The sequence below is a fragment of the Oncorhynchus gorbuscha genome, linkage group LG13 (genome assembly GCF_021184085.1).
Source record: "Oncorhynchus gorbuscha isolate QuinsamMale2020 ecotype Even-year linkage group LG13, OgorEven_v1.0, whole genome shotgun sequence".
NCBI lineage: Eukaryota > Metazoa > Chordata > Actinopteri > Salmoniformes > Salmonidae > Oncorhynchus > Oncorhynchus gorbuscha.
The window spans coordinates 22,326,134-22,338,793 of NC_060185.1; the positions used below are offsets into that span (position 1 = coordinate 22,326,134).

The 12,660-nt window shown below is 40.9% G+C and overlaps 1 protein-coding gene across 1 annotated transcript; it reads right to left on the minus strand.

Annotated features, from left to right (window-relative positions):
• Positions 1-467: 467 nt before the first annotated feature.
• LOC123992584 (forkhead box protein L2-like) lies at positions 468-5,422 on the minus strand. Its single transcript, XM_046293841.1, has one exon. The coding sequence runs from the start codon at positions 4,990-4,992 to the stop codon at positions 4,075-4,077; it is 918 nt and encodes a 305-aa protein (XP_046149797.1). The 5' UTR covers positions 4,993-5,422; the 3' UTR covers positions 468-4,074.
• Positions 5,423-12,660: the final 7,238 nt, after the last annotated feature.

Below are 12,660 nucleotides of genomic sequence, written 5' to 3' on the forward strand. Positions count from 1 at the left end.
GTTCCCCAAGTTAAATAACAATTTGAATTAGAGTGCACAGCATTCTAAAGTTGGATGAATTATGTATATGTACATTTTTTAGGCCTAATTAAAGTGGTGTTCTATTATTAATAAGAGTACAATGAGTTGAGTTGTCTCTCATGTTAGGCTACCTGTTTTATGATTTATATCTGAGAATGATTGGTTGAATTTAGCTTCTGCTAAAACAACATGCTTCATTCATTCCATATAGTATCTTATGCAAACGGAGTCTCAAGTCATGGAATATGCCCACACAGAAAGCTAAAAACTTTAATCATGATGGTTTCTGTTGGGCTGAATGTATCTACAATTTGCCTCGTACACATGTAATTACAAAGGTGGGCTAATGCCTTACACCATTAATTTCAACCAAGGCCCTTCAGCTGCAAGTAAAACAATGCAACAGTGGCACCAGGCCTATTAATTAATAAACATGCACCTGATGATAGGATAAAACGGCTTTATATACATGGCATAGACTTCAAGGCATAGACTATAACGGGAAAATATATACTGTAGGTCAATAGGTCATGCGTTACATTTTCATCGTAATCATATTCTCCAAGTACACAAACGACAGGTGTTATTTTCGTGGCTCACCGTGCCCGCACAATGAATAGCGAATTAAGGAAAGGCTCGCAATATCCTCTGTGCGCGACACTTTTGCATCAATGCAAATATATAAAGCAAACAAGTATTGGCTTATAATATATGAATGGCAACTTGTGTTAACTTGTACGTATAAAAATCATGTTTTTTTAAATGCTAGGAATTAAATACAATTGCATTTTCTTGAATTTAACTGAATAATCCACATATTGCCAAAGTGACTAGCCAATTTAGTTTAGTAAACGATAATCATTATTTTGGGATTAATCCACAAAAAAAATATTTCCTATTTAAACTCCTGACAACACTGCAGGACTCACCTCAACTCCATTTCTCACCTATAGTTAATGTATAAAATGTAAATGTTAAATGTTCATGTATAATATGCATGTCATGAACGACGCTGCGAATGTGCCGAGGACGTTGCTTTGGAGCGGAGGGTGGATCAAGGTGAATGATATACTGTTGCATGATTGCTGTCTACAGTCACATAATGATCTGGTCAGTCTAAAATAAGGCTCGAATTCACTGAGGGTGGACATCCCATTCAGAAGAGCCTAATGCATGACCCAGATTATGACCCCATATGAGACAACCTAGGATCAATCAAAAGGTTCTGCTAATGTGCTATCAGCAGCCTATCGTAAAATATTGGCAGAACTGTTGAAAAAGTATTGGTTTCAGCGCTGCAATAGTGACATGAATTATATTCATAATAATCAATACAATTCAAATCCAATTATGAAATTATGAATCTTTCTAAATAATTGTCATTGTAAAACGTTTTAAACCATACAATAGTCACCCGATAGCTGTGTGTGTGTGAACCTGAGTGTTGTTAAAGTGATAATAGGTGGAAGAGGGTTGAAAATAGACGTGTATTGAAAGCGTTTCACTCGTCACCACGTCTTTCTTATCAAGAGCGTCACTACCCCGGGGTCGGAACGGCTCTCTTGGGCCTCACTGGAAAATGCACGTACATCGAATTCAGCCGAAAGACGTGTGTAAAGACGTGTGTAAAGCTATAACATCCTTCTCTGATAGACTATAGCAATTTAGGCATCAACATGAAACATCGTTTAAACCTATAGGTGGATGCTATTGTTTTGTAGCCTGTAGGTTTTTAACGTTAATGACACGACATATTGCCTATAGACCTACGTTTGATCTTAGTTTTGATGATTCGTTTAGCAAAATATGCAGGAAAACAGTATTGTGTCACCTATTACTTTACGCTCAACTCAGCCAACTCGCACGTCACTTCTCTTAGCGCATATGTAAGCAAATTGTCGCTAAAATGAATACAAATTGTCGCTAAAATGAATACAAATATTGATTTCATTGCTAGATTTCATACAGGTAGGCCCATAAAGGTCTAGGCTATTCAAGTTGAAATGATTTGGCCAAAAATGCCTTAGGCACATTTTTTCGAATATCTGGACAACCCAACTGATGGCCAAGTAAGGTGTAAGACACGTCAGACACGTCAATCTTTAGATAAGAATCATGCAGTAAAGGTTAAAGGTCAGCTCCATAGTGTAACCGAACGTTTTGGGTGGATGGCAAATTGATTTTGAAGCCATCCATGGCTAAACTCCTTGGTTCACCAAATTCACCTTATTGTGAATGATAATAACAGGCCATAATAATAATAATAATAATAATAATGTATAATAGTAATAATAATACAATAGTAATAATCAAGTGCCAATGCGCAATTATGCATGTGCAGTTGGTAAACACACAGAAAAAAACTCCTAATGCTCCGTAGAAAAGCTCATGGAGCTGAAGCCACAATTAGCTTAAACACATAATGTAGGTTAGTTAGCCTACATCATATCGGGATAATGATTAAATGGAATGACTTTGATGACGACCCTTAACTTCTGCAGCATCTGTTTCTCCTAAGCATTCGGCCTCCGAGCAACGCCTGCCAAAAAAAACTCTAAAAAGTTCACAACGTATTCCTAAACACTCACGGCTTTTTCTTGTTTTTCTCTCTTCCATTATTGCACTCTGCTAACAAATGAGATGCCATAGACGTATTTGTTAACTCTAATAATGAATGTAGACTGTTCAGATAAGCCAAAAGTTCAATGTTTCATTTTGTAATGCATGCAAGTCCCCAGAGTAGGCCATGCTGTGTTTTCATTCCATTAAGGTCTAATAGCTCAACAGCTCTAATGGTTTATAATGAAATGGCATTTCCCAAAACTACTTTCGAAAGGAATAATATATATTTAGTGTATAAAACTGAAATATCCAACCAACTCCCTGAAATGTAGCTATATTGTACAAAATGATTAGGCCTTATTACGCATCTGCTAGATATTTCGAGATTTTACATGTCAATGTTTTTAAAATAAGTGCAATTTAACATTAAGCATTTTCAAGACTAAAAATACACACTCGGGTTTAGGCCTAAGTGAAGAACATTCACGGACAGAATTCCAGTTAACTTCATCTGTGGACTATATAGCTCTAAGACTACATTGCAAGCCTAATACGTTTATATAATACAGTTTTCGCACAAATAAGGATTAATTAATGACCAATGTTTTACTTTGAAAAAAAGTTTATTAAGACATTCACAAAACTAGAAAAAGAGGGAAAAGTGCTAATTTAACATGGTCCCAACATGAATGAGACAAAAATAATTACGTTTATAAAAAACAAGAAAGGTAAAAAAAATCTGCCACTGGACTGAATGTTATCGGAAACTAAACCATCTCTATCAGAGGTCACGAAGCCTACAAAGTCAATGACCCCAGAGGTAACAAACACATCTTTGGTATTGCTCATTCTGACGGTGCTCTCTCTCTCTCTCTCTCTCTCTCTCTCTCTCTTCCACCTGCACTCCGATTAAGTACTGTGAAACGGAAAAATATATATAAAAAAATAAAGACAGGCTAAATAATCAAATTTTCACCTGATCTTGCTGGAGTTGGCTCAGTTCACGATACTGGTTCAAATACATAGTTCTAATTAAATGATCACTCATTCGGGTGATGTTTTAAATTCCAAGACAGGGGGAGGGTTTTGTGTATTTTGTTTTCAATTAATTGTATTTTGAATATGTATCCCCGTGAATAGGGAACTGGTCTGATTTGACAAATGTTTCTAACATACAACAGTGTTTATAACACACGGTTGCCTTCAGTCCAAGGCAACAGTGGGCGCACGAAATGGCCCCCAAAAGTTCTGCTTTACCTCGTGCCTAGTCGAGACCTCTTAATATCACCATTTCCAGTTTTTGAAAATCCTCTCAGCATCCCCACTTGTATATCTTTCCATATGAATTTTCAGTACATTATTTGGATCAAAAGAGCCCGTCATAGTATTGTCTCTTCAAAAATACTTTTTTTTCTGGTTTGAATACACAGGAATAGACTTATTGTCTTTCTCGCACGAGAGTCCATTTTACAAGTGGCCCTCTCGTAAACTCTAAATGTCAATCCTCGTGTGTAACGCAGAGTGTTTGCTCTCGTGATCCCAATACGAACAGTGCATCATGGAGAGCTCGGTAGGCTGGCGGGAGCAGGCGAACTGCAGGCCCGCTCCGTTGCTGGAGGATACCGGGGGCGGCGCAACGGTCGCGGGGCTCAGCTGCTGGGCATGGTGAGCGTGTGGGTGGTGGTGATGGCTCATGCCATTATAAGAGTTCACCATGCTGGGGAGACCCATGCTTTGCACCCGGGAGTACGGGTTGTATGAGGAGGGAGCGGACAGTCCTTTCACATTGACGGGACTCACGTTGCCACTGGCCATCTGACAGGAGGTGTAGGACATCGGGGTGGGCGGCTGGCCCAGCGACCATGAGTTGTTCATGAAGCTGGATTGCAGGTACTTTGGAGGGGACAGGTAGCCGTACCCATCACCGCCGAAGAGGGATTTCCCGGGCTGGAAATGGGTCGGTGGAGGTCTGAAGGGACGTTTCATTCTACGTCTCCTTCTGTAGTTTCCCTTCTCGAACATGTCCTCGCACGCCGGGTCAAGGGTCCAGTAATTCCCCTTTCTCTCGCCGCCTCCCTCGCGAGGAACCTTGATGAAGCATTCATTCAGACTCAAGTTGTGCCGGATACTGTTTTGCCAGCCTTTCTTGTTTTTCTCGTAGAAAGGGAATTTGGTGATGATATACTGGTAAATACCAGACAAAGTGAGGCGCTTTTCAGTGCTCTCCCGGATGGCCATGGCAATGAGAGCCACATACGAATACGGTGGTTTTTGAGACGGGTCCGTTTTCTCCGAAACTTTTTCCTGGACCGGTTCCTCTTTGGGTCGCTCCTTATCCTTCGCCATGTTGGTGTCGTGGACCATCAGGGCCATTGCGTCATCCTCTGGGTTTTGGTAAGTGGCCATCATTGCGCACACCAAAACAAAACAAATACAGCACAAATACAGAACAACAAACGCGATTTGTTGCAGAAAATTATATTAGCCTTAGCACCTCAAGATGGACTTCAAAACAAAACTCTGAGGCTGCCTCCTTAACGTTGAGCGCGCAGAGAAATCCGTGTTTTGAGCCACAGTTGGTGACTTGTTAGGCACTAGACTCTCCTCTAGAACAAACGTTCTTCCAAACTGGTTTGTGATGGAGGCGCAGCCCAGGTTGTGGTTTGATTCCTCTCTAAGCCCAGCCCTTTTCGCTTTTTTTCCACAGGCAGACGGTAGGCCTACTAGTGGCGGTGGCACTCCAGTGCGTCGTGCGACGTACTGCTCTGTGATTTGTGCGCATTGGACGAGTTCCGCCTCTGTTGGTTTACAGCTGCGTGGTGAGGAATCTCTCGTCTACCCACTTCACATGATCAAATACATTTTCCTGTTCACACACGTTTAAAAAATAACATGTGTTAGAGTGGGGTTTAGACAAGATAGCACTCATTGCAAGTGAATAGGAAAACAGTTTAGAGAAACGTTTGTGTCAAAAATAAATTATTAAGAGAAAGAGAATTTCAAGGTACTGTAATTCATTTCGTGAATTTCAATGCCATTCATGGCACGTGTTAATGTAGCACGGGACACAGTTATGATTGACAAAATAGCAAACTGTTAAGTCCTTTATTTATGTTGACTTATAGTTTGTACAAAATAATATCATCTTTGTGTTGTTGTATTGACTGCAATTTTCCACATTGTCCAATGATAAAACAAGGTAGACCTAATATAAATAGTATTTTCAGCTATTGTAAGTAAATAACCTCGGCCTATACACTCAGATTTACCTCAACGTGTTATTGCATTCCGACTGACTGTAGGCTGAAGCCTCATTAGCTACTGACCGCTTGTCCGCAGCAGCCGCAGAAAAACTGGATTGATAGTGCCGCTTAATTAGCAGGCATTGTAATGGAGGTGTAGGAAAGGGCTATACTCTTCCCTGGCCACCCATGTGGGTCCCGTCGGCTTTCTCCGAGATGGTATTTCCGTGCAATGAGAGCTGACGCAGGTGGAACAGCATTGGCATGTGTGTCATCGCCCGCCACCGGACCACAGTCTTTGGCCCGGCCGGCCGCTGTAGAGAAGCCCCAGCTCGCCTCGCGGAGGAACAGCTGAACAGCGGTGAAAGCCAACCGTCTCTCAGCGCGCAATTACTACAAGACACAGAATGGGCCGTTTCCAGCGCTAAAATAAATACTTTTTTTCAGGTTCATGATGCCTATGCTTTTGGACTGAAAAGCATATGCTGAAAATACATTACTCTGCTTAATTGTGTCTAGTTCAGATAGCGTCGACAAAATAAATCACGTGGCTACTTTTTAAACGTGTGTCAATGTATCACATAGCAATGATATAAATAACAATAATAATGAATTATCATACATAGCCTACCATAGGCTTGTAATTTGTGCATGCGCGTGTCAAAAGGCACCACATGTAGTTACTAAGTGTAGGAACGTAGTTTGTAAATAATTATGCTAAATATGGTATAAAACATCCACGGAGTGCTGCATATTTTGGAAGTGTTGTACGATATACATGGTCAGGTCAAATGTGTTTGGAGATATAATTGACCAAAATGCCCAAACATTCGTTTTCACCAAGATTAAAAATGTATATTTTGGATAGCAAACACACATGAAAAGTCAAAGAAACAGTTTGATGGTTTTATTTTCAAAATCAAGGTGAATACAGGCCTATACTTCACTGACATGCTACTTTAACAAAGCGACATCGATGCGGTGATGTGGTCTTTCAGTGAATGAAAACAAAGAAGACACCACAAAACTTGAGCCTTTTGTTGGGCAGTTATGACAGTGCGCGTGTGTTTAGTAATACCTCGTGATTTGGGGGGTTGTTTAGTCTTTATTGTTGCGGAGAAAGTCTGTGGTCTCTTCATGTTCCCATGCGCCCAAGTCCATGAGGATTAGAACAAGGAACACGAATAGAGAGAGAGAAGAAGAGTTGCTGAACGGTCAACAATTATAGAGGTTATCATTCAATCGTTTTGCTATTATCCTATTGTTATTAAACAATCATTAATAACAACAGTAGCAGTAATGCCTATTGTGCAATAACATAAATTACTGTAATAACGTCATTAGACTACCATTAGGCCTACTCATATGGCTCAGAAGGTCAAAGAAAACGTCAAAAAACGTTTGGAACAACGTGGGAAGGGAAACGCAACGATGTTTAAAAGGCTACAAAGTCTCAAACTCAAGGCTAAAACTGCAGATCTGTTTCAATATATATTTTTGTTTAAACTGGAATATTTACAAATTATTCAGCATTTCTGTGACAATAGATTATTTATTGTTGCCTAGGTCAGGACTTGTCTATGCCCTGCATGGTTTACAAGGAATATAAATAGGTTCCATTGTTTTGGAACCACGTGTTGGTCTATAGGTATTTATCAGTCATTAATGCCACTTATATGTTTTCTATTTTCAACTACATTTTTTCTGAATACCACAAGATTATTTTAATAAATAATTACATACCTTTTGCTGACTGAAACTTTGGACGCTTGCTTGAGTCTTACTCCAAACGACTGCAGGAGATCGTCGACTTTTCCCCGGGCACACCTCGCTCACCTGCGCGCGGTATCTGGCCGGGGCTGCTACAGTCACGCGCGTCACGTCACAACAAGCTGTAAATAAACATGTTAAGAATCTGTAAACACCGCTTGCGCGAGGCCAATGTGTAACCTGAACTATAGCTTGGCTTTAGAGCGCGCTGAGGAATGTTAATTCGATTGTCACATGTTATCTTTATATCACGTTTTAAATTGGATAAAAGGGAACGAAGGAAAAAGTCGTTGGTTGACAAAAGAAGGTAAATACTATTAATCCACCTATTGTAACATGTACATTACGCTAAAACATGGTTTAGGCGCACTGGCAAATTAACAGTCTCATTCAACCAAGATTGCACCAAAGGGGTTATGCGTTATTTTTGGATGCATGGAAATGTTCACAATACCACGGTGCAGAAAGAGAACAGTTGTAGAGGGAAATATGGGTATAGTATGGGTATAGTATGGGTATAGCTCCTGGATACACGTCTGAAGCTAGGCTATACTGTCTAAAACACCAGGCCTAACTTTTCTTCAACGACTGACTTTTCATCAGGAGTTCTCAATACCAAATGGCACTCGTCATTTGATGAGGGATATGTTCAAATATTAAACTAAATGATGTAACATGAATACGAATTAACTAGGCATGATACCAAAAGTTTAAGCAAAATAACAATCAAATTGTTATATTGAACGAATTGATCTGAACAAAAAAGCAGACGTGCAATAAACCAAAGGCAATGAAGGCCGATCACTGCTGTGCAACAAAGAGAATACGAGAGAGCCATGAGATAGACACAGGGCAGCCTATGTTTTGTTCTTAGATAAATACACACCCTCTACAAATCCTTCTCAAATTCTCGCTTGATCCCCAACAATCATCAGCGAATAAACGCTTAGTGTAATAAAAAGATACAATGTAAAACAGTTCCACAGCTGACAGGGTTCTGTTGCTGCTCAGCCGACGCTTTAATTGCAGTAATGATATATAATATATCACCTCGTAAATGCACCGAGGTTGTTATAGTTTTGTGTAAGTAGAAACAAATAGTAGTCAACATAATAATATGAACAACAATAATAATAAACTATCCATTTTTTAGTGGCAACCACCAGAATAATACAGAGAAATAACGACAAAACACCAAAATGGAGCGCATGAATGCGAGTGTGACTGTGTCGCAAAGCCCGTTTGAAGGCCTACAATAAGATAACAAAGCAAACATGGCAGCACCATCTCTTAACCGGCCCTCAGCTTTAATGCACATTGAAAGACTTAAATTCCTGTCCTCGCGCACTTCCTGCCCTCGGTCTTGTCGAGGATGTTTATGATAGGGTGCGCGTGAGGAATGCGAAGGACGAGATCCGCCAGGTCAGCCCGGGGACCGGTCCGGGGCGAACCCACCGAGTCACAGCCCACGGAGTGAAGCCATGCACTGGCAGCAGTATATCCAGTTGAGAAGAGCAGGACATACAGTATGGTTAGGATAGGGTATTCTATAAACATATGTATTTGTAATTGCGGTAAACAATACCCATCATGAATTCATTATGTTAATGTGAATTATGTTTTCATTAATAATAATATTATTATGAATAATAATACGTTTTCACAAATTCTCGATGCATTTTTGTTGTACTAATTTCACTGCTGCAATGACATTTTCCGCCCAGAGTGGGATTATACTGCATCTGGACATCACATTCAGTCGTGGCTATGCCAAGCCCTTATTGCTAAGCCTATAATAATAGAAATGTCGAGCATTATTAGGCTATGTGCACTGTTTTGTATTTAATATAACCTGCATACATTATCATAACCATGTGACAAATTGTTGAATTGTTGAAGAACAGATCTTTTTTAAATATAATTTATGCATTCCTATATATTTTGTTCATTTAGTCATATGTCGAATAAATCCCTCACAACTTTTATTATCTGATCAGTTAAAAATCACGACACAGATCCCCCTTTCCACTTTTACGGTTCAATCGTTAAAGGTATTGATGTGTGACCAGCCAAAGCTCCATCAGCCCCTCCAGGGTTGCGGCAGTTATGGCGAGGTGTTATGTTTTCTTTGGATATTGACTTACGTTTGACAAACTTTTTTGTCTGTTCATTGAGCCATGTGGGAGAAAAGATGGATCCTTCTGTGAAGAAGGAGGACGCGTCACAATGCTTCTCCATCATGGTTTCTAGGCTATGCCGACCCGAAAAATATCCATTTCAGTTAGTCGAAATTCTGTCAGTTATTCATGTAGCCTATTGAAATATTGATAATGTACTACATCTCTCTTGCAAAATAGTTTGGTCTCTGCTGAAGACAAATCTGGTTCTGTGAAAGTTCCAAGAACATTCGTTAGGTTGCAGAAAATGTTCTCATAACACAAAAACTGTCCTGTTGTGCTGATGATTATACATTGTTTGTAGGACTATAAAACATTAGCCTGATTTTGCAATAACTTTCCCGGAACACATTTCGTCTGTTCTTACCTGGAAACCTAATGAGAATGTTTGGGGAATGTTCTGTGGTTGTTATAGATTTGAGCTAATGTTAGGAGAACATTCCAAGGATTTTTCAGTTAAAGCATTTTCACACAAAACATAACATTTTGTTATCAAAAACATAATTTTTTCCCTCATCCGAATGTTAGATAAAACACCAACTAAAACTTAATGGGAATCTTAGCTAATGTTCTGGGAATGTCCCTGGTTTGCTGGGATAACTGGTGAGTAAATATCATACTGTGGTTGAAAATAAAATTAAACCAACCCTGATCTGAACTAACAAGAAAAACACTCTTTTTCATGACCATTGCTTACTAAATGTTTTAGTCTTAAATGAGAAAAAAACACACATTTTAAAACGTTATGTTGTTGTGTTATATTTCTAATAGAGACTGATAAATACAGATGTGAAGTAGGTCACCTCAGGTCATTGGTGCTTGAGTGCTTTTTGCTTTGTCCAATCAGGCCTTGTCGCTCAGGTCAAATCACATCATGTAAAACATGAATGAGTTCACTGCTTGATGCAGGTATGTGTGTATTTGAGAGTGCTTGTGTGTGAAAGTGTGTTTTTGCATGCATGTGTATGTGTGTGTGTGTGGATCGTATGTGTGTGTGTGTGTGTGGATCGTATGTGTGTGCACACAATCATTTTTATCATGACAGAAATAAGCAATGAACAGAAAAAAACCATGCTCCATCAGCCCCTCCAGGGTAGAGGGGGAGGGTCACCCGGTCCATCAGAGTGTCAGTGCATCTGCACAGGGCAGGCCGATAGGGGACGAGAGCCCCCTGGGTTCTCCCAGTTTGATCTCACTGGGTTACTGTGGATCATCTGTAGATGGCTGCCATGCATTGATACATCAGCAAAATACTGCCTCCTCTGAATGGCATCCTTATGAGCGGAGTGGAGGACAGGAGAAGGGGGGACGGCGGATAGAGGGATGGGATGAAAAAGGAGGATGTACCCACAGCCCTCATGCAGCGCCTCAAATGTGTCTCTTCTTCCTCCTCAGAAAGAAGAGAGAGGATAGAGCAAATAAACAGGGACCTCCCCCCTGTTATCCTCCCTCTACCCCCCCACCCACATGGATTACGCTTTGGGAGGTTGAGGGGATGGGGGCATGAGAGGAGTAGACACACAGTGCGCACACACCGTCTAGTGGACACACACACACACACACACACACACACACACACACACACACACACACACACACACACACACACACACACACACACACACACACACACACACACACACACACACACACACACACACACACACACACACACACTATACTCCATATCCACCTCAACACTCAAAGAACTAGTGTGTGTGTTGGTGTGTGTTCTTGTGTCAGTCTGTTTTAATTTAAGATATAAAATGTATTAATAAAACGGGTGAGGGGCTTCCTTACTTTGTAAATCCCCCTTTCCAACACACAGATCATTGTCAAAAATGATAAAGGAGCCCCCCTCCTCCATGCCTCCTCTTTCCCTTCTCTCTTGCCTTGAGCGGAAGGTGGCTGTGGTGTATCCTAGTGGCGTTGTGTTTGTCTTCCTTATATCCCAGAGGAAGCCTATGGGAAGCACTAAGCCCCTCTCCCCTGCTCTGCCTGCTCTCCCCTGCCCTGCTGTCTCATTAATATCATCCATCACTCTCTTATTAACTAACAAGCCTGTAGTCTTTATAGTAACCTGGCATTAACGCCACAAAGGGACTGCTGCTTGGACAGTAAAGTATCAATTATATTCTATTGGTTGACCTCTGCCTAGGTCTATGAGCTGCATTCTTATTCCTGTATGGCGTAAAACAACAGATGATCTAACCATTGTGATGGACGAGAGAAGAAGAGGGGAGAGGAGAGGAGGGGAGAAGAAGGAAGAGGAGATGAGAAGAGAGGAGAAGATGGGAGGGGAGAGGAGAGGAGGGGAGAAGAAGGAAGAGGAGATGAGAAGAGAGGAGAAGAGGGGAGAGGAGGGGAGGGGAGAGGAGGGAGAGAGACAATGTGTTCCTGTTAACCTCTGCTGAGAGGTGAAGCGCTGGAGCCTCCTGCCAACAAGATTCTCTTTGAGGCTTTCTTGAACCGGGGCCAGGGCCTAAATGACTCACAGGAGCGAGTGTGTGTATGCGTGCATGTGTGCGTGTGTGTGTGTGTGTGTGTGTGTGTGTGTGTGTGTAAATGTGTCTGTTTTTGTGAGAGAGTGTAAGATAAGGTTATGTTTGAGGAAAACAGTGTGAATGTGTGCATTTGTATGTGTGTGAGTGCATGTGTGTGTGTTAGATGTGTGTGTGAGGTGTGTGTGAGAGTGGGTGTGTATGAGAGCGAGAAGCATCCTCACCTTCCAAAATAAAACATTAAACCCACCTTTCACATGGCTAACCTTCCAAACACACCCGTCAAGTCAGAATCACACTCAAATCTTCACAACCCAACTAGAGACAAAAAAACTCAACACTTTTCCTCATCGTATCCGATGGGATTAGATTCCAGACCAAATCAAA

Excerpts from the sequence above, each read along its gene's own strand:
- LOC123992584 (XM_046293841.1), bottom strand. The coding sequence starts at position 4,992 with ATGATGGCCACTTACCAAAACCCAGAGGATGACGCAATGGCCCTGATG.